Source organism: Ovis canadensis, chromosome 14 (assembly GCF_042477335.2).
Source record: "Ovis canadensis isolate MfBH-ARS-UI-01 breed Bighorn chromosome 14, ARS-UI_OviCan_v2, whole genome shotgun sequence".
NCBI classification, from domain to species: Eukaryota; Metazoa; Chordata; class Mammalia; order Artiodactyla; family Bovidae; genus Ovis; species Ovis canadensis.
The window spans coordinates 78,123,917-78,146,203 of NC_091258.1; the positions used below are offsets into that span (position 1 = coordinate 78,123,917).

The 22,287-nt window shown below is 50.3% G+C and overlaps 1 protein-coding gene across 1 annotated transcript; it reads right to left on the reverse strand.

Annotated features, from left to right (window-relative positions):
* Nucleotides 1–6,769: 6,769 nt before the first annotated feature.
* Nucleotides 6,770–13,606, reverse strand: SMIM17 (small integral membrane protein 17). Its single transcript, XM_069552236.1, has 3 exons — nt 13,342–13,606; nt 11,766–11,842; nt 6,770–9,627 (listed from the first exon to the last, which is right to left on the reverse strand). The coding sequence occupies exons 1-3, from the start codon at nt 13,502–13,504 to the stop codon at nt 9,517–9,519; spliced, it is 351 nt and encodes a 116-aa protein (XP_069408337.1). The 5' UTR covers nt 13,505–13,606; the 3' UTR covers nt 6,770–9,516.
* Between the last annotated feature and the right edge of the window lie 8,681 nt (nt 13,607–22,287).

Below are 22,287 nucleotides of genomic sequence, written 5' to 3' on the forward strand. Positions count from 1 at the left end.
CTATGTTGGTTTTGTCTGCAATGCAAATAGAAACCATGCATGCACAGATTCCTTCCCTGTTGGTTGGGCTGCTCTGATGTCATTCCCTGGGGTTTTCTTTGCGTCACCAGCTTGTACACAGTTCACGTTAGTCCAATCAGACACTCTCTCCTCGGGACTCAGGTGGGAGCTGAATATGAATCATCTCTTGGCCACAACATTTAAGATGCTTCCTGAGTTCCCACTGCTCTGCTTCCTAGAACTAAAATGTTTCATGTTCTTTCCAGGTTGTCCCCCCACCAGCATTTTGTTCTCATTTTAAAATAAGATTAAGTTCTTTTGCTGTCTATCAGGGAAAACTAACCAGTATGGAAATTGGTTAGCACTGAGTGGGTTTCAGGCCAAAGATTCTTAGAAAGTGTGGAATTATGATTAAAGTGTGGTTATTGGGTGAAATGGAGCAGAGCAGTATAAGGCACCTAATCCTGTTTTGTGCCATGAAAGTAACAGGCCTTCATAGCAACGGAAAGACAGCTGGTCAGCTGAGGTCTGGATGGCTCTTTCCTTGGATGCATTAAGAGGACAGAAGGTACCAGTCCATGGAGTATGTATGATGCCTGTTCAGAGCGGAACTGGGTAACAGAAAGCAAGAGGGTAAAAGGACTTATTTCTTAATAAACTTTTTTGCTTTAAGGCATGAAGTAGCACCCAAGTCATTCGTGTAACATAATTGAAAGACTTCTTACAGCTTTTATTGTTCAGTCGCTAAGTCAGGTCTGACCCTGTGACCCCATGGACTGCAACAGCCCAGGAAAGAAAAGCAAGAAGCAGGACAGGATGCGTGTGCCCCTGGGAGGGAGGTGTGAAGAGGGAAGGTGCCCGCACCTCGGGGAGCGCCTCAGGGAGCGCCGGCACCGATCAGGGGGAGAGCCAGGGGGCTTCAGCAGCTGGGAGGGGGCACAGCCGCAGGCAGAACCCAGAGAGGCCCGCCAGGTCAGCGCTGTCACTGCGCTCCCCAGCCCCGGAGGCTTCCAAGGCTGTGTGGGGAGACGCCTGAATGCCATGGGGACAGAGGGCCATTCAGGGCCCGTGAAAGAGGTGGGGGAGTCACAGCACCCTTATTCTCAGGGCCCGTGAAAGAGGGGGGGAGTCACAGCACCCTTATTCTCAGGGCCCGTGAAAGAGGGGGGGAGTCACAGCACCCTTATTCTCAGGGCCCGTGAAAGAAGGGGGAGTCAGCACCCTTATTCTCAGGGCCCGTGAAAGAGGGGGGGGAGTCACAGCACCCTTATTCTCAGGGCCCGTGAAAGAGGGAGGGGAGTCACAGCACCCTTATTCTCAGGGCCCGTGAAAGGGAGGGGAGTCACAGCACCCTTATTCTCAGGGCCCGTGAAAGAGGGGGGGGAGTCACAGCACCCTTATTCTCAGGGCCCGTGAAAGGGAGGGGAGTCACAGCACCCTTATTCTCAGGGCCCGTGAAAGAGGGGGGGGAGTCAGCACCCTTATTCTCAGGGCCCGTGAAAGAGGGGGGGAGTCACAGCACCCTTATTCTCAGGGCCCGTGAAAGAGGGAGGGGAGTCACAGCACCCTTATTCTCAGGGCCCGTGAAAGGGAGGGGAGTCACAGCACCCTTATTCTCAGGGCCCGTGAAAGAGGGGGGGGGAGTCACAGCACCCTTATTCTCAGGGCCCGTGAAAGAGCGGGGGGAGTCACAGCACCCTTATTCTCAGGGCCCGTGAAAGAAGGGGGAGTCAGCACCCTTATTCTCAGGGCCCGTGAAAGAGGGGGGGGAGTCACAGCACCCTTATTCTCAGGGCCCGTGAAAGAGGGAGGGGAGTCACAGCACCCTTATTCTCAGGGCCCGTGAAAGGGAGGGGAGTCACAGCACCCTTATTCTCAGGGCCCGTGAAAGAGGGGGGGGAGTCACAGCACCCTTATTCTCAGGGCCCGTGAAAGGGAGGGGAGTCACAGCACCCTTATTCTCAGGGCCCGTGAAAGAGGGGGGCAGTCAGCACCCTTATTCTCAGGGCCCGTGAAAGAGGGGGGGAGTCACAGCACCCTTATTCTCAGGGCCCGTGAAAGAGGGAGGGGAGTCACAGCACCCTTATTCTCAGGGCCCGTGAAAGGGAGGGGAGTCACAGCACCCTTATTCTCAGGGCCCGTGAAAGAGGGGGGGGGAGTCACAGCACCCTTATTCTCAGGGCCAGTGAAAGAGCGGGGGGAGTCACAGCACCCTTATTCTCAGGGCCCGTGAAAGAGGGGGCAAGTCATAGCACCCTTATTCTCAGGGCCCGTGAAAGAGGGGGGAGTCACAGCACCCTTATTCTCGGCTCTCCGGCGGGGGCAGCGCCTCTGAAACCCCACTGTGACACGCGAAGGGCTCAGCTATGCTCCTGTGGTCGGCTGTGGGCTGGTGCTCCAGAACGGCTCAGCTGACTCCCGTCCTGCTCGGTGAGCCCTCAAGGCCGGAGCCGGGACTTCCAGCAGGGAGACATGGGCATGGCACCAAGCTTGCTTCCGGTTCCACTGGTCAAAGCAGGCCCCATAGCCAAGGCCGGGGTGGTGTGGGAAGGGCTGACTGGAGGGTGTGGCTACAGGGAAGGATGAAATGTGCCAATCACTAGTGCAGACCGCCTGCATTACCAGGAATTACCGAGGACTACAAGGTCTAGTTTAGGAGACCAGGGTTCGATTCCTGGGTTGGGAAGATGCCCTGGAGAAGAGAATGGCAAGCCGCTCCAGTATTCTTGCCTGGAGAATTCCACGGACAGAGGAGCCTGGTGGGCTACAGCCTATGGGGTCGCAAAGAGTTGGACACAACTGAGACGTACACACACACAAGGTCTAATCAGACGGCAAGATCTCCGCAAGCTTATCCTAAGTAATTCATACGGTCTGTAATTTATAAGGGCTTCCTGGTGGCTCAGCTGGTGAAGAATCCACCTGCCCCTGCAGGAGACGAAAGAGACTCAGATTCCATTCCTCGGACAGGAAGATCCCCTGGAAGATGAACTGGCAACCCACGCCAGGGTTCTTGCTTGGAGAATCCCACGGACACGGGCCTGGAGGGCTACAGTCCATGGGGTTACAGTCAGATGCAACTGCGTGCACAGGCACACACACAAGTTACAAAGAAGAAAAGTAATCATCTTACCTCTATATTCTCCTTTCCACCAGTCAGCAAGCTCCTCTCCCTCGAGGCAACCGCTCAGAGCAGTTGCCTCGTATCTTTCCAGAATATTCTATGCATGCATAAGAAATTTTTACGTGGATATTTGTTTATATGCATAAATATTCTAAAAAGTTATAGAATGCTCCTTTCTACCCAAATGGTACCGCATGGAATGGTTTTCCAGCTTGCTTTTATTCATTGTCATCTGAGACCCTCTGTGTGCTTAGACAGGCAGGTCGATGTTACCATTTCACACAGTTTGGGCATAAGCTATTTTTTATCTTTTTTTTCTCTAAATTGTTTTGTTTTTTAAAAATATTTATTTATTTAGGGGGAATAAGATTTATTATAAAGAACCCCTTATGATTATTTAAACCTCATTATGATTTGTTTAGCTCCAGAAAAAAAAAATTGCTGAAAAATATTTCTCAATTGTGCTGCTACTGCTGTTGCTAAGTCACTTCAGTCGTGTCCAACTCTGTGTGACCTCGTAGATGGCAGCCAACCAGGCTCCCCCATCCCTGGGATTCTCCAGGCAAGAACACTGGAGTGGGTTGCCATTTCCTTCTCCAATGCATGAAAGTGAAAAGTGAAAGCAAAGCCGCTCAGCCGTGTCCGACTCGCAGCAACCCCATGGACCGCAGCCCACCAGGCTCCTCCGTCCATGGGATTGTTCAGGCAAGAGGACTGGAGTGGGGTGCCATTGCCTTCTCCATCTCAGTTGTGAGTGAAGCCTTTCTTCCAAATTTGACCTGTGTTGTAGGGCAACTAGGACCTCTCTACATAAAAGAGAACGTCAACATTAAAAACAAAACAAAACAAATTTTTATGACATTTTCAATCATATAGAAAGGTATAAAGCATAGTACATGCCCATAGTCAATATTTTTTTAAAATAACTTTGGTAACAAGAAAATATGATACCTGTACGTTTAAAATAAGGAAATGCACCATATTTTATAATATATATGTGCTTTAAAAATAGGTTGTGAAAATCGGTCTATATGTCTATTTTCCAGGTCAATTTTAAAGTAAATTACAGACATGCTCTCACTTCCTCAGCTTGCATCTCTAAGGAAAAAACAATTTGTACTCACTTCAGCAGAACCTATACTAAACAGAAGGAAAAATAAAGTATCTTCTACACAACCACAATATCCTTCTCACACAATGAAATGAATAATTTCTTAATATCACTGACCAGTCCATATTCAGATTTCCTTGCTTCTCCCACCAAGACAGGTTGAAAAAGTGATTTAATTTTATCAGAAACTAATGTGTCAAGCCCAAATCACTGCAGATGGTGACTGCAGCCATGAAATTAAAAGATGCTTGCTCTGGAAGAAAAGCTATTTAATGTGATTTCGACAGCACATTAAAAAGCAGAGACGTTACTTTGCCAACAAACGTCGTCTAGTCAAGGCTATGGTTTTTCCAGTGGTCATGTATGGATGTGAGAGTTGGACTACAGAGAAAGCTGAGCACCGAAGTATTGATGCTTTTGAACTGTGGTGTTGGAGAAGACTCTGGAGAGTCCCTTGGACTGCAAGGAGATCCAACCAGTCCATTCTGAAGGAGATCAGTCCTGAATATTCATTGGACAGACTGATGTTGAAGCTGAAACTCCAACACTTTGGCCACCTGATGCCAAGAACTAACCCATTTGAAAAGACCCTGATGCTGGGAAAGATTGCAGGCAGGGGGAGAAGGGAACGACAGAGGATGAGATGGTTGGATGGCATCACCAACGCAATGGACATGAGTCTGAGCAAGCTCCGGAAGTTGGTGATGGACAGGGAAGCCTGGCGTGCTGCAGTCCATGGGTTGCAAAGAGTCGGACACGACTGAGCGACTGAACTGAACTGTGCCTTGTCTGTGAACTGGGCATATTAGCTTGTGGAGAGGAGCAAATGATCAACACGTGGAGACACACACCTCCCTGCCCACCTGGCCTCTCAGTTCTCAGCCCTGTAGAGGAAACCAGGGAGGGCCTGGGGGGAGAGAATCTGTCTGCTTCTTTTTTTCCTGTCCCGTCATTTTCTGCACAGGGCTTGGCACACAAGGGGTCGTGAAGAAATGCCAGGCGAATGAATGAATAAGAGAAAAACCTTCCCTGCCGGCCCAGTGGTAAAGAATCTGCCTTTCTAATGCAGGAGACACGGATTCGATCCCTAGTCTGGGAAGAGCCCACGTAGCAACTAAGCCCGTGCACCACAACTAAGCCCGTGCGCCACAACTGAGCCTGTGCGCTGGAGCCCACGAGCCGCGACCACTCGGCCCACGAGCCGCGACCACTTGGCCCACGAGCTGTGACCACTGAAGCCGAGCCCCCTAGAGCCTGTGCTCCACAGCAGAGAAGCCCCCACAATGAGAAGCCTGAGCACAGCTGGAGAGGAGGCCCTGCTCACTGCAGCTAGAGAAAGCCGTACAGTCGCAAAGACCCAGCACAGCAAAAACGGAAAATAAACACACAGAGAGAACAGCGCTCTGCCGGCTGGTGTCCTGCAGGGTCAGGAACCGCAGTGTCTGAGTCTTGCCTGTATTCAAGGCATCACCCAGGCCACAGCACAGCAGGTCCTGATGAAGGGCTTACCTGAAGGCCCAGGGGAGCCACCGGGGCGTCTGTGGGGAAGAACACTGCAGGCAGAGGTCCGCTCCAGAGCCAGTGCCAACGTCCTGAGACAGGGGCATGACGGGCTTGTCGGAACAGCCACGGGCCAGTGTGGCTGGAGCAGGGCAGGGAACAAAAGGGAGCCATGGCAGGGTGGGGAAGGCCACAGGCGAGTCCGCGTGGGGCTGGATGGCCGGGGGAGGACTCTGCCTTTGACTTCCTGAAGTGGGTGGATTACGAACGGTCTTAATTACGTTTAATGGGATCTCCCTGGCTCTTGGGTGAAGAACGGAGCATCGGGGTGCCGGTGGGGACCTCCATCATCCATGAAATGAGCGTTCTGGCACATGACAGAGCTGAAATAAATAACTACTGCTCTATGGTTTATCCCAGGTGGCTCTGTGGTAAAGAACCCACCTGCAATGCAGGAGGTGCCGGTTCCATCCCTGGGTCGGGAAGATCCCCTAGAGGAGGAAATGGCAACCCACTCCAGTATTCTTACCTGGGAAATACCTTGGACAGAGAAGCCTGGTGGGCTACAGTCCACGGGGTTGCAAAGAGTTGGACACGACTTAGAGACTAAAACAGCAACAACAAACCAGCTCTAAATTTTTTTCTTTATAAATCCATTTTTCACCTGGACAAGTCTCCCCTTTCAACTCTTTGCTTCTGTTCCAGGAATACTTGCTTGTGCGTGCTAAGTTGTATCTGCCTCTTGACCACCCCAGGGACTGCAGCCTGCCAGGCGCCTCTGTCCTTGGGATTCTCCAGGCAAGAATACTATATCGGGTTGCCGTTTCCTTCTCCAGGGGATCTTCCTGACCTAAGGATGAAATCTGCGTCTCCTGTATTGGCAGGTCGGTTCTTTACCACTGTACCGCTTGAGCCGTTTTTCCAGGAATACTTAACACACTAAAAAAATAGTGATATGTACTACCTCCCTGCATATTTCTAGTAATTATCTTTCAAGACCCAGGAATCTTTTCCCAACATCTCCAAGAATGTAATTGTTGAAAAAGATGGTTCATTTTATTTTCTGCACTGGTCAACACCTTTTACAAATAACATGTTTAATACAGCTTGTATATCCTCATTTACATTTTCAGTCACGACGGTTTGTTCCAACTCTAAATGAAGCCAATTTCATCCTGAACGTTGGTGAAAGTGAATCTATAATGAATCTCTTAGCTTGCTAAATGTGCTAAGTTGCTTCAGTCGTGTCCAACTCTTTGCAACCCATAGACTGTAGCCTGCCAGGCTCCTCTGTCCATGGAATTCTCCAGGCAAGAATACTGGAGTGGGTTGCCACTTCCTTCTCCAGGGGATCTTCCCAACCCAGGAATCGAACCCGGGTTCCCTGCACTGCACGCAGATTCTTTACCCACTGAGCTACGAGGGAAGCCCCTTTTTGGGCTTGAGTTCATATGAAATGAGACTCTCCCGTCTGCAACCAATAAAATCCCAAAGAATGGAACAGCTGAGGCATGTGTTTCTTTTAAGGGCCAGTTGCGGCTTGTTGAACACAATCAGCCGGAGACAGGAGTGGAGAGAGAGAGAAGCCGACACTTTACCTGGCCTAATGTCTCCAACAAACTCAAAAGAGGCCACTCAAAGTCCTATTAACACAAAATGACTCAGAGAGTCGAAATACACATACCCAGGGAGTTTAAACAGCAGGATGGAAATATCGACCACTATTAGACACGGTAAAACTGAAGGCAAGGGATTACCTTAGTTAAAGACAATCATTTCCTATTGGGCAAAGGATTAAGAATCGGATTTTAACCAACAGTTACTGCGTGCCCACTCTACACTTGGCACTGCGCCGGGTGTTTCACATGTATTACTCAGTGGACAAAGATGTAGCAATGCTGTATATTATATGCACCAGATCACAGCTGCTAAATACACAGTGTATATTAATAAAAACAGATTGACAAACGTAATCAGTACTAACAGATTTTTACATAGCCTTATTGGTTTTTGACATGTAGGTTTGGACAAAACTAAATAGCATGTGATTCTGAACAATGTAATTGATAAGACGAAGTTGATTAACTGACATGTAGTTTTGAATTCTACTGACAGAAAATATATATTCATCTTAAGTGTCCATGAAACACACACAGACACTGGATATGCTCTAGGCCAGGATAAAGGCTTCTTGAAAGGCCCTGAAAGCAGACGTGTGACGGCCCACACTCTCGGCTCACAGCGCAGTGAACTGGGAAGAAACCTCTTTTTAAATAGACCTTGTCGCTGAGTTTCCAATCACTCTTTAGAAACCCTGCAATAAAATACTTAGGCAACAACAAGATAAACAAGAACACGAATTATCCTTCTTTGAGATGTGGCCAAGGCTATAACCAGAAGTACATTTATATTATTAAATGCACTATTACAGCAAATAGTTTTATAAAAAGAATATAAATAAATTAAGAGGTCAACTTAAACATTGAGACAAGGAATAGAAACAACAAAAAAATAAACCCAATACACGTTAAAGGAAAAAAAATTATAAACTAGAGAAATAATGGACATAAACAAGTCCTAATGCTGGTTCTTCAGAAGAATAATAACTAGATAAAACTTTGACAAATCAAAGGCAGAATGGGGACAGAATAAAGAGAAGATTTTGTTTAATTATATTGGGGCTGACCAAAAAAATTCATTCCAGTTTCTCTCTACCATCTTACAGAAGAGCCCAAATGAACTTTTGGTTCAAGCCAAAAAATACTGTTCATAAGTAAGCTAATCATCTGGAAGAAAATATTCAGTGGAATGAAGAATAGCCTAAGGAACAAAAGAGTACTATAAATCATCAAAATTAATGGAGTTAAAAAGTATTAACGAGCTGAAAACAAGAGAAGAAACGGAGAAGCCATCTAAGAACGCACGGAAACCTCCCTTCCGTAGCTCTAGGACCTGATCCCTTTCCTGAGTTCTTTACGCACGTCAAAGAATTGATACTTTTTACACTACAAGAAAGGATTTCCCTGATGGCTCAATGGTAAAGAATCTGCCTGCCAACACAGGAGACCCAGATTCTATCCCTGAGTTGGGAAGATCCCCTGGAGGAGGAAATGGAAACCCACTCCAGTAACCTTGCCTGGGAAATCCCACGGACAGAGGACCCTGGTGGGCTACAGCCCATGGGGGTCACAAAGAGTCAAGACAGGACTGAGCACAGCCTAAATTACAGATCAAGTATTCAAAAGCACAGCAGAAGGTCAAACGTTACCCAAGTCCTTCTATGATGCGAGCTTAGCCACGACACCAAAACGAAACAAAGATAGCACCAATCTTATGGAAGAAGATAGAGGCAAGAATCCTACATAAAATGTCAAGGAACAGAATTCAGTATCTGAAAAGCCAGGTGTGCCACCATCCTAAGAATGCAAAGGTGATATGTAATTGAGAAATTGACTCAATTTCATTGCTTGTATGTTGCACACGTGTTCACCTTCTCTGAAGTCACGCTGCATCTTCCACTTGGTGACATCTTGCATTTAAGCAGCATTCTGCTTCTCAAGAGTACACAAAATAATACGCACTTACAATCGAAGATGTCTTAAGTTCAGTGAAATACAGTAATGCAGAAACGGCACATGAAAAGGTGAAACATAAAAGTCATCTCAATGGGTGTGTAAAAGGCATTTGATAACATTCAAGACCTATTCCTGATTTTTTAAACCAGGGCTCTTCCTTAACATGACACAAGGCCTCTATTTCAAAACAAGAGCCACCTTTATAGTTAAATGTGAAACATCATGGGCATCCCAGTTAAAACCAGGAACAGAAAGGTCACACATGCCACCAAGACTATGGTCGTTTGCTGTGGAGCCTTGGACCACTCCACAAAGCCCTGAAACAGAAACAAAGAAAACGTATAAGTACCAGCGGGGGAGGGAGCCGCCACTGTCACTTGTAAAAACCTGGGATTACAGAACTGGGAAAGAAACAGCGTATCAGGGATTGCCCTGGTGGGCCAGTGGTTAAAACTCCATGCTCCCGATGAAGGTGGCTGAGGCTTGACCCCTGGTCAGGGAACTGGATCCCAACACGCCACAACTAAGAAGCAACCAAGAATTCACACAGGCAACTAAAGATCCCACATGCCTCAACTAAGACCCAGTGCAGCCAAATAAATAAAGAAAAATTTTAAAAAGAAAAAGAAATAGCCTGTCAGCTGTAGAGCTGTTTTAATGAAAAACTGCAAACACCTGGATGGGAGGGGAGCTGGGGGAGAATGGATATGTGTGGCTGAGTCCCTTTGCTGTTCGCCTGAAACCACCACAACACTGCTGATCAGCGATACTTTAGTACAAAATACAAAGCTTAAAGCTTGAAAAAAAAAACCAGAAATACAATAAAATCATAGGTGTGGTGTTTCTTCCTCTCTCGGATATTCAAGAATAAACTTCCTGGGACTTCACTGGTGTCAGTGCCTGAGATTCTGAGCTCCCAATGCTGGGGGCCCCGGTTCAATCCCTGGTCAAGGAACTAGGTCGCACGTGCCGCAGCTAAGACCTGGCATGACTAACTAAATAAACATTTTTAAGAAAGGATAAACCTCCTGGCCCACAGAATTACTTTCTTCCCTTGAGCCATCCCACTGGGAGCCAGCACTTATTTCTACACTACCAAGGTTGGTTGTCCAGCTTGCCTCCTCCCACCTTGGGTCAACAAAGCCTTTTTCTAGCTTGAGCCAGTCCAAGTTGGATTTCTGATATCTGATTGGCAGATGGGGACCCTCACATGTTGCCAAGAGTGATTATATGCTTTCTTTCTAATACATAAAATAAATATGTAAGTAAAAGAACCACTGTTACTATTTCACATATTGATGTCTTATGCCCCCCCCAAAGAAAACATTAGGTCTTCCAATGAAAGGAAAGTGCTCAATCATTCTTTCTGGTTTTACTCAGAGTACTTGGATTAAAACACAGTAAGTAATTAGTGGCTGGAGGGATGGAGGGATGAGTAGGCAAAGGGGTGGATGAAAGAAGGCACATCCTTCCAACAGTCACCAAGTAGATGGATGGATGGGTGAGTAGACAGATGTGTGGAGAGAAGGATGGGTGAGCGGGTGGACCGAAAGGATGGAGTGAGGGCATATGGATAAGGATGAGTGGGCACACAGATAGCTGCGTTATGGACTGACGGAGTGTGTGTGTGAACGAGCAGGCTGGGTGGACGAATCAGAGGGCAGATGGATGGAGGGTCCAATGGGTGGATGGATGGATGGATTGGTAGAAGGTGAGTGGATGGGAGAGTTGATGGATGGACACAGAAGTGGATGGACGACCTCAGATGGATGCATGGCTGCACAATGGCGGGATGGTGGGTGAACGGGTGATGGATGGGTGGATGATGATGGCTGGATGGATGGATGGGTGATGCATGGGTGGATAATGGATGGATGAACGGGTGATGGATGGGTGGATGGATGGGTGATGGCTGGCTGGATGATGACGGCTGGAGGGATGATGACGGCTGGATGGATGAATGGGTGATGGATGGGTGGATGGATAATGGATGGATGGGTGGATGAATGGGTGATGGATGGGTGGATGATGACGGCTGGAGGGGTGATGATGGCTGGAGGGATGTATGATGACGGCTGTATGGATAATGGATGGCTGGAGGGATGAACGGGTGATGGATGGATGGGTGGAATGGGTATGTGGACGAGGAGGCAGATGAAAGCTTGGGTGAATAAATGAGGGGACAGATGAATGAGCGGTTAAGTCATGAAGCATTTATGAGTGAAGCGTTGGAGGGAATACATGGATGGAGTTACACCGACCACCTGATACCCTCCACTCCACGTCTGACGACTATGGAACACGTCCTGTTTCCCACCAGAGACCTCGTGGGGCTCACATCCCCAGAGAGACTTTTGTGGGGCCAGGAAATCCCAGGCTGAGGAAGGGAGCGTGACAGTCCACTGAGAACTGCAGAGAGGGGTCTCATCAAAAGAGGAAGGAATCCCCAGCTCACCTGGGCATCCTCAGACTCATCGTCTTCCTCCACCGAGCTCCACTCCTGGGGAACCACGGTCTCGGGAGAAGCTAGGTCTGGGCGAGGGCGGAAATGGAGGAGAAAGGAGACATGAGTGAGCGAGCAGGCCAGCTGGATGGGTGCTGCTTTCTTCCCACCCACTGCACCTCTCCTGCTGAAATCCTGACACACACACAGACACACAGACACACAGACACACACACACACAGACACACACACAGACACAGACACACAAAGACACACACACAGTCACACACACACCACATACACACAGACACACACACACAGAGTCACACACAGACATGCAGACACAGACACACACACCACATATACCACACACACACATACACAGACACACACACACACCATATACACACACACAGACACAGACACACACACCACATACACACAGACACACACACACACCCCACATACACCACACACACATACACAGACACACACACACACCATATACACCACACACAAACACACACACACACACCACACACACACACACACATACACAGTGCATGTACGTGGTTCAGGTGGGGTGGAGAGAAGAGGAGACCTGAGTTCTGATCCCATTTCTGCCACTAACTACCCAGGAGACTTGGATGGAGCCACCTGCTGTGACTCACCACCGGGGCCTCTATTCCACCGCCTGGTAAATGGGTACAATAGTTCCTTTCCTACAGCCCTCTGGCAAAAACTGAATGAGGGAGCAGAAGAAAAGCCACAGAGTTAAGCCAGGAGGATGGAGTCTTCCCCAGCTTCCAGCCACCAGTGAAGGAATCTCCCCATCTTCGAATCTCAACATTCTTGTCACCGCTCAACTGGAGAGAACCAGGGGTGGGACCAGAGATGGGTATTTCCCACTCTTTTGCACCCAGGTCCTGCCAGGAGCCCCGAACCCCCTCCTCGTTGCTGGAGTGATGCTTCTGTTCCCCACACCTGGGTCGCAGGCCTGCTTATCTCCCGGGGAAGAAGGAAGAGCCCTTCCCTGGTAGGAGGTTCAGCTGTCATTCTGCTATGGGGGTGCCATACGGGTTGCCCCCATCTCAGCAAATGACGCCGCTCTCTGTACACCCAAGAGCTGCCAGGTTGCCAGGAGAGGCTGAAAAAGTGCCTGTGACCTGGGGTCTTCCACATCTTGTTTGTCCTAAGGACCCTTCAACCACCCCGATGAGAAATAGCCTGGACAAGCCTGCTGGAGACACATGGCCATAAGTCAGCACCACCCAACCACCCAGACACCCCAGGAAGGCCGTCTCACATGAACCAGCTGCCTTTTGATCCACTGCGGCTGCTCAGCAGGAGCAAACACAGGCAAGGGCAGCAGGACTATCCCCTGAGGCCACATGCACTGCCAGCCCGCAGAGTCATCGACAGATAGACTGGCTTTAAGCCACTCAGTTTTGGGCTGACTTGTTACACAGCAGAAAGCTGACTGACACGAGGCTCCATTTAAAAACGTGCTGAACAGAGCAGCAGGATGAAGTCCCCTTTCCCCAGGCTCTGCCATGGCCCCCGCCTCCCACGGGACCCTGGCCCTCACCTCTCTTGTTGCTGCCGCAGCCGGAGGCCCCAACCTCCACAGCCACCCAGTCCTCGGCGAAGGCGGCACGCTTCTCCCAGGCCTTGTTCTCCCGAGGCAGCAGCGTCTTTGCCCTCTCGGGCTCCAGCAGCCCCCGGATCTGCTCAGGTCTGAGACTCTGCATCTCTTCAGAACGTGGAATTTACGTGGAACTTGAGAGACAGGCTACTTCTCCTCCCCCCGTTCCAGGGTCCTGCTGAGCTCCCCAGGGAGCAGGAGTTGGGGCCTGAGGACTGACAGACATTCAGTCACTCGACAAACATTTACAGAGCGCCAGCCCTGAGCCAGGACGATTCCTGGGCGCCAGGGAAACAGGGTGAGGAGATTAGATAGCATCAGTGGCTAGTGGACATGAATCTCAGCAAACTCCGGAGATAGTGAAGGACAGGGGAGACTGGTGGGCTGCAGTCCACGGGGTCACAAAGAGTCAGACACGACTGAGCAACCGAACAGCAACCCCCGAGACACAGCGCTGAGTGGAACAGTTTCCCTCTTGGGACTTGCTCTCTAGCGGCGGGAAGTGGGGCAGACAGACAACATGTCAAATGATGAAAAATACTCTAGAGACGAATAAAACAAGAAAGGGGATACGGAGTTTAGAGGGGATGGCCAGAGGGTGGTTCAGGCAAGTGTGCACACAGACACACACAAACACTCCACACACACACTCCACAACCAGTACCCCACCCCCGGTAACCTCGCTGGCTGCAAAAAGAAGGACCCCAGTCTTCCCTCGAGCCCCCTGCAGCCTTGACTTTCTCCTCTGTGATCATTAAGAAGGAGGAGGAGGAGTATCTGACAGACAAGGATTAAAAAAATCTAATTTAGACACAACTAAGTGGCTAAGATTCCAAGGACCCAACACAGGGAGCCTGGGTTCCATCCCTGGTCGGGGAACTGACCCACATACTACAACTACAGATCCCGCATGCCGCAAGCAAGCCCTGAGCGCTGTAACTAAGGCCTGACATAGCCAAAAACACATAAATAAATGCTTTAAAATATGTTCTTTAATACTTCATTTTATATCCTGCCAACTTGACAAGTGACAGCCTCCTGAATTTCAAGTTGGCAAGATATAAAATGAGAGTATGAAAGAATATTTCCTTTTAAACTAGATTTTTTTTTCTTATCTCCTCCATCCCCCGCCCCCTCACCTGCATTCTCTCCACTTTCCATGCCTTCTCACCCTTCAGCTAAAACACACGGTTAATTACAGCTCATACTAAAGCCAAAATACAGTGTCAGCAAGGACCTGCCGAAGGGCGCAGGGAACTCGAGTCAGTGTTCTGCGACAAGCCCAACGGGAAAAGGGCAGAGGCAAGTGCACGAGCAACTGACCCACCTCCCTGAAGACCTGAGACGGACAGCTGCACCCCAATATGGAACAAGAATTAAACAGCCCAAAGCAGTCAACGCTACTCCCTACTGGGGCTGTCTCGCTACTTTCCCGTCAAGGCTAGCTTTTGTTTTTGTTTTCTTGGGAAATGTTGTCTGTGCTCACAGCCTCCTCTCCGCACCCCCTCCACACTCCCCAGCCCACAACCCAGTTGCAAACGGGCAGCTCCCGGGTCTAACCTGCCCCCACCACCTGTGCAGTTGGCTTACACGATGTCTTCCTTTCAAGCGTTTGAAATAATTATTGGCATTTTAAAATGCAGACGATGTCAACTGAAAATACAGATCTCCAGTGTTTCCTCAAGAAATCAAAGGATGGGGGCCACTGGGCCCGCGTCTTCACGGGTAAACAGCGGCTGGGCGGAACGGGGCGGCTTGTCCACACAGAGCCCCGGAGCGCCTTTGCCGCAGCTCCGCTGCTGCATTTCCTCTCGCCCACACGCCTCCGTTGAGACCTCTTCATGTTTTCCTTACAACAGAGAATTTCTTGGACCTGTATTTCGTTTTCATTTTCAGAAGAGTCAAAGTCAAAGACAGAAGGGGAAAGGGGGCTCTCGGTTTAGTGTTTACACTCAGCCTGTTGTACTGTTTGCTGAACTGCATGCGGGATCTTAGTTCCCTCATCAGGGATCGCACCTGCGCCTCTGTACTGGGAACATGGTGTCTTAGCCCCTGAACCACCCGGAAGCCCCTGTACTCTTTTTCTAAACGCTTATTCAGGAGTATACTCAGTGGGTTACATTATGCAAGGCGGCTAATACATGCAACGTCCTAGAACAAGAACATAAAGCCGGCTTTAGCCTCTCGAGGTAAATGACCACTATCAAGTAGTGAGCCGTGTGTTTTAGCTGAGGGGTAAGAAGGCCTGGGAAGTGGAGAGAATGCAGGTGAGGGGGCGGGGGATGGAGGAGACAACAGTCCCCGACCCAAGTCATGGAGGAGGGAGGAGGGGCACAGGACAGAGAGAAATCTGCGGGTGTGACAGGGGTGTGTGTGTGTGAGTTCACACCTAAGAGCCTCAACTATTAGCTTATCATATTATCATAGTAACGGGTCATCCTCTGAGAAGGACAGACCACGACACTATTGCAACCAAACTGGCTCTATTATTGGCTTTAGCAGGTGTATAGGACAATGGATTGTCGTCTATTATCTACTGGCTTTAGCAGGTGTATAGGACAATGGATTGTCGTCTCTTTTGCTGCAATGTGTTAAGCATTATATACGAGGTAGTACCTAGTTTGTTTCAGGTGGGAAGTATCGATTTCCATTTTGAATGTGTTCGGACTAAACAAACAATAAACTACGGATGTCTGAAAAGAGGAGGAGGAGGACGGAACGCAGTAACCACCACCTCCCCCACCTGGCGCACCCCGGGGTCAGGCACTGCGGAGAACTCGGCGTCTTCCCATAACCTCATCCTCGCCGCCGGCCACTCTCCGCGGCAGCTACTGTCACAAGCCTGTGTGTCACACTGGGAAGGCCGTTGAACAAAGGCACGCAGCTAACGGGAGCCAGGCAGGGGCCCTAAACCCGACCAACTCCAGCGCGCGCGCTCCTCGCCCGGGCAGGGGGCACACACGTGCCCAGGCAGACACACGCCGCACACATGCTCGGGGGCGCGCGCGCGGGCACACAGGTACGACGCGGTTACCACGCGGGTCCCGCGAGCTCAGACACCTGACCCCCGCCAGACCCGAGCACCCACACACGCAGCTGACGCGCCAGGCAGGCAGGGCGGTTCCCGGTTCCTCGCAAAGAGGCTAAAAACCCCGTGCGACCCGCAGGAGGCGGGCACACAGCGCGGGACGGAGAAACCGGGCGAACCGCAGCCCCAGCCCAGCCATTGCCCTGGACGCTCCCCCCAACCAGACCCACACCCCCTGGGGCGCCTTTTCTTCCTCACCCCGTGCGCATTCCCACTCGCACGCATCCGCGCTCACACGCGCGCGTCCCCGGCCCGCCGTCCGAGCCCCCAGCCCCTTTTCCCTGCCCCGCTCCTGCCCGCGGGGTCCCACGGAGGACTCACCCTTCCTAAACACACCCTGCGCAGCGCCGCAGAGCTGGCGCCGCAGGGACCGCGGCTGCGCAGACTCGGAGGCTGCGGGCGGGAGGTGGGGAAGTTGCAGAGAGCGAGCGGCCTTCTCCCCTCTGGCCCCCACCTTCCGGGGAGCCAGCGCCTGCAGGGACAGGCGAGGAGAGCGGAGGGCGACGGCGACCACGTGTCAGCAGTGTGGCTGTGGGGCTGCGCACGCGGTGAGCCGGGGCCAGAGTGGAACGAGTCTTCCAGCCCGGCCGGACGGGCACGTGCCCGGGTGCGGACGCCCACGGAGACCAGCGACTTCCCAGGCCCCTTGGTGGCTCCTAGTCTACAACCAGCACCTGGGGTGGGGGGAGGCGGGAGGAGATGGGGCAAGGTGTGACAGTGCGAGGACTCTGAGGCCAGACCCCTCCCGTCAGAGGCTGCCTTTGCCACTAGCTTGTCCTTGGGTGTGTCACTTGTCACTTAAGTGCCTCAGTTTCCCATTCTGTTAAGTGGGAAGAATTACGCTTACCACCTGCCAGCACTGCTCTGAAAAAGTAAAGTAAAGTAAAGTAAAAAGTAAAGAAGGTATATACTCCACTTAACAGCTATTAGCTGTGGTTGCTAAGTTGCTCAGTCATGTCTGACTCCTTGTGACCCCATGGACTGTGGCCCACCAAGCTTCTCTGTCCATGGGGTTTCCCAGGAAGGAATACTGGAGTGGGTTACCATTTCTTTCGTCAGGGGATCTTCCCAGCTCAGGGATCGAACCCTAGTCTCCTGCATTGGCAAGCGGATTCTTACCACTGAACCACCAGGGAAGCCCCGTTTAGCTGTTAGCTGCTATTATTATCAATAATACAATACAATGAACTCTGCCAAATCGCTCTCCGGGAGGCTGTATCAAAACTTAAAATTTTTGACAAAGTCATAGTTGGGGAGAGTGGAAACAGCCTTCCTTTAGAGTCTTATTTTCTTTTTTTAAAAAATCCTCTACTTATTTGGCTGCACCAGGTCTTGTTGTGATGTACAAACTCTTGGAAGAGCCCCTGCTTGCCACAGTGAGAGAAAACCCGTGCAGGAGTGAAGACCCAGCACAGCCAAACCAACAAAAAACAAAAACAACTTGGGCCAGCACATATGACCACCGTTCTGGCAGAAGTCGAGTGCTGTTGACATCTCTTCAGGGCCCCATGACTAGCTGAAAACTCATTCATTCGACAAATAATTATGAAACAGCTGCTATGAGCTTCATGCTTGTTTTGGCTGACCAGGCCAGTCAAGATATATGGCTTAATAAAGTTTACATGCTAGTAATGATGTTAGACAAAAGGCAAATAAATTAAAAAAAAACAACAAAATATAGTTTGCGCTAATTCTATGAAGTATGCGATGTAATCGATGGGATAGTAATGGTGAGGCCACTTTAGATGGGAGTTGCTTTTTTGGCCACACTTCAAGGCATGGGGATTTAGCTTTCTGACCAGGGATCAAACCTGCGCCCCCTGCAGCAGACGTGTGGAATTGTAACCACTGGATCACTAGAGAAGCCTGGGAGGTGATCTTTTTTAAGCAGCGGCGGCAGCATTTTGAGCTTATCCCTGAAAGGTGGCGAGGAGCCAGTTACTCAAGAATTTGTGGCAGGGAGAATAGCATGCACAAAGGTCCCGAGGGACAACAGGGAGGCCAACGTGACCAGAGTGGTCAGGCAAGGGAGAGAGTGACGGGAGATGTCAGAGAGGCATCCAGGGTTTTGAAAGCCACAGTAACATCTTTGAATGTTATTGTGGGTGTGCTGGGAATCCATGGAAGGGTGTGATATAATAAGATTTAAAATGTCAAAGCATCACTAAATTATACAAGAAATGATATAGAAGGGGCTATAGGTTTGGTGACTTCCCAAGGTGGTGCAGCAGTAAAGAACCCAGCTGCCAATAAGAGACGTGGGTTCCATCCCTGGATAGGGAAATCCCCTGGAGGAAGCAATGACAACCCACTCCAGTATTCTTGCCTGGAGAATCCCATAGACAGAGGAGCCTGGCGGGCTACAGTCCATGGGGGCACGAAGAGTTGGACACGACTGAGCGCTCACTGGTCTTCATCATCACAGGCACAGTGGGAGGGTCAGTTAAGTTGCTGCAATGAACCAGGTGAGAAATGATGGAGTGAGGTGGTGACAGTGTATGTGGAAAACAGTAGACAGATTCAATGAATAGTTTAGAGTTGAAGCTGAGAGTCCTCAAGCACGGGTGGAATGAGAGGAGGGGAAAGACTTTTGAGCTTTGAACCTGGCCAGTTGAGTGCCCTGTGGTGCACTAAGTAGGAACACGTTTTTGTGTGTGTGTGGAGAAAATCCAAATTCCGTTTGGTGCATGTTAAATGTTCAATGCCCGAGTTTCTGAGATCAGCACCGGGAGAGACTGGATTACTCAGATATCAGCATTCAAGGACCCTGTGGGTGAGGGTTGGGTGTGGGCTCCAAACTCTGCTCAAAAAGGACATGCATCCAGCAGGTGGTGCTGGTTCAGTCGCTAAGTCATCTCCAATTCTGCAACCCCATAGACTGCAGCCCACCAGGCTCTTCTGTCCATGGAATTCTTGGAATTCCAAGAACACTGGAGTAGGTTGCCATTTCCTTCTCCAGGGGATCTTACCGACCCAGGGATCGAACGCTGGTCTCTTGGAATGCAGGCGGATTCTTTATGGCTGAACCACCAGGAAGTTCTGCATCCCGCAGAGGCCAATGGGGGAAAAGTAGGTTTCCTGCTCTGTCCGTGGTGCTGAAACCCTTCAGGTGGACCTATCCGTGGTGCTGAACAGGCTGCGTGTGCGCTGTCCGTGGTACTGAACCTCTAGGCAAACGAGCTGGAGATTCTCTCGTCCTCCTCTCTCCCTTCCTCCTTCTCTGTCACTTTTCAAAGTACCCATCCTCCTGACCCTGCTGGTGCCTGGAAAAAAGCTCTCTGGGCTCTGGGGAGCATGGAATGAATGCAAAAGAGCGAAAAACAAACGAAGAAACTGCAGAGTCATTTTGGTTCTTAGGACGGCAGGACCTGGCTATTACTTACTGGAATTACTGACACAAAGTTTTCACAGCATCTGTGATAGAGAAACGTACAAATGTATAAAGAGGCAAACAAGGGAAAGATGTGCCAGGACTCAGGTTGTTGGTTACGTTGGATTGGGGGCAGCAGGGAAATGAGATGCGGAATGCTCGATGAGTACGTGTGTGTGTGTGTGTGTACGCACAGGCGTGAGTACATGTGTGTGCGTGTGTGAGTACGTGTGTGTGTGTGTGTGTGTGCGTGTGCGCACACTCAGTTGCTAAGTCGTGTCTGATTCTCTGTGACCCCATGGACCGTAGCTCGTCAAGCTCCTCTGTTCATGGGATTTCCCAGGCAAGGATACTGGAGTGGGTTACCATTTCCTTCTCCAGGGGATCTTCCAGAACCAGGGATCGAAACCATATCTTCTGCACTGCAGGTGGATTCTTTACTGCTGAGCCATCAGGAAAGCCCCTATATAAGTATATGTAACTTACTGACGAGGCTTCGTTTTGATCTTGTGATGTGGGAACTGCAAGAAGGATATTATTGTAATTTATATAAACACATCAGGGGTATATTTTATGCTACCTTGAATTATAAACATTTGAAATCAGGACCTTTTTAGTGGCACTTTTTGAAATGACAAAGAGCCTGTTGCAGTTTAAAAAACCTCAAAAATCCATACTTGCAAATGATTGTGTAAACTGTTATTTTTGTATCATTTTAGTTGGTGAATAAACGTGCCAACCATCTTTCATTAGGATTAGACTCAAATTATGTGGTATTTGAATTGGGTAAGATTAAAAAAAGAAATTTTTTTTTTTTTTGCCATGCCACAGGGCACGTGGGATCTTAGTTCCCTGACCGTGGACCAAACCCACGCCCCCTGCACTGGAAGCATGAAGTCTTAACCACTGAACCATCAGGGAAGAGCCAAAAACCTACTAATTTTGTTAAAGTGATTAACAAGGTCAAAAGTTCGTGACAGATCATCAGATCGCTCTCTCCTCTGAGTGCGGTGTCTTAGTTCCCCGACCAGGGACTGGATCTTCGCCAACTGCAGTGGCAGCATGGAGTCTTGACCACGGGGCCACCAGGGAAGCCCCAAGACCCTCAGACCTCAGTGTGGCAAAACTCAGGGATAAAGCTGGTTTCGCCTGCATTCCAGGTTCACAGGAAGCATTTTCTTATTTGGGCATCAGGAGTAAGGGTGCAAACTAACTTTCCTTCCTGACTATGGCACACTGTGACAGGGTGTGGGCAGGGCTGGTTTCTCTGGAGGCCTCTCTCCTTGGCTTGCAGATGGTGGTCCTCCTGCGGCCTCTTCATGCGTCTGTCACTCTGCCTCTGTGCGACCTCATGTTTCTCTCTCAGGAGGACACAAGGCCTTGTTTCAGCACCCAGCCATATGACCTTGTAGAGTCCTATTTATCTTCAATGCAGCCACGTTCTGAAGTCACTGGGTGCTAAGGTCTCAGCATTCGAATTTCAGGGGAACATGTGCAACCTACAGCATCTCCAGATGGCTAGAAACTGAGCCTTTCATAACCGCGGCTGCTGTCTCCCTGGTACTGGTGAGCGTGAGCACTCGCTTTGCATTTTGGGGTGCAGGGGAGACAGCGGCCCCTCCTCCCCCCATCCCCTCTTCACTTTCCTTCCTGCTGCTGAGTCAGTCCTGCCAGAGATTGAATTTCCCACTTGTAACCGGGAGGGGGCATGAACCCCTCCAGTGGGAGGTGCTGAGACTGCTGTATCCAGGAAAGCCTGGGCCTCGGCCAGCTGCCTTTCCCCAGCCACTACCTGTATGCCAACCCCCAGGGCATCTCCAGAAGCCGGGGACTGGAGGTGAGTGGTGGGGGGGACTGACTACATGATCTGCCTGGACAGGCCGTCAAATGCAGCCCAAGGGACGGTCATCTCCACTTCGTCCTGGACGTGCCCCTGGACAACATCTCCCAGCCGCCACGTAGGTCTGAGGGGAGCCAGCTGTGAACCACGAGGCACATGAGGGGACACACTGGGCTGCTTCTCCTCCAGGTGCTGAGACGTGGATCACACTCACCTCCTCCAGGCTGGAATGCTGGCAGCCGGCTCTGACCAGCCCTGCGTCCCCAGGGATGGAGGTCCCAAATGACCACAAGAAGTGGGACTGTGTGGGTGTTTTGGTCTGAAACACAGTTGAGGGAGCGGGAGAGAGACGGAGTGTGAGGGCAGGGGCTCTGCTGTCTGCAGCTCTGTGTTGCCGGGGCCTGCCGCTTAGCTGCACCCGACTGCCCTACTGTCGGCTCCAGAGATGCCCACTCATTGAGTCGCTCAGCTATGTCCTATTCCTCTTCGACCCCAAGGACTGTAACCCGCCAGGCTCCTCTGTCCATGGGGTTCTCCAGGCAAAAATACTGGAGTGGGTTGCCTTTACTTCCTCCAGGGGATCTTCTCGAA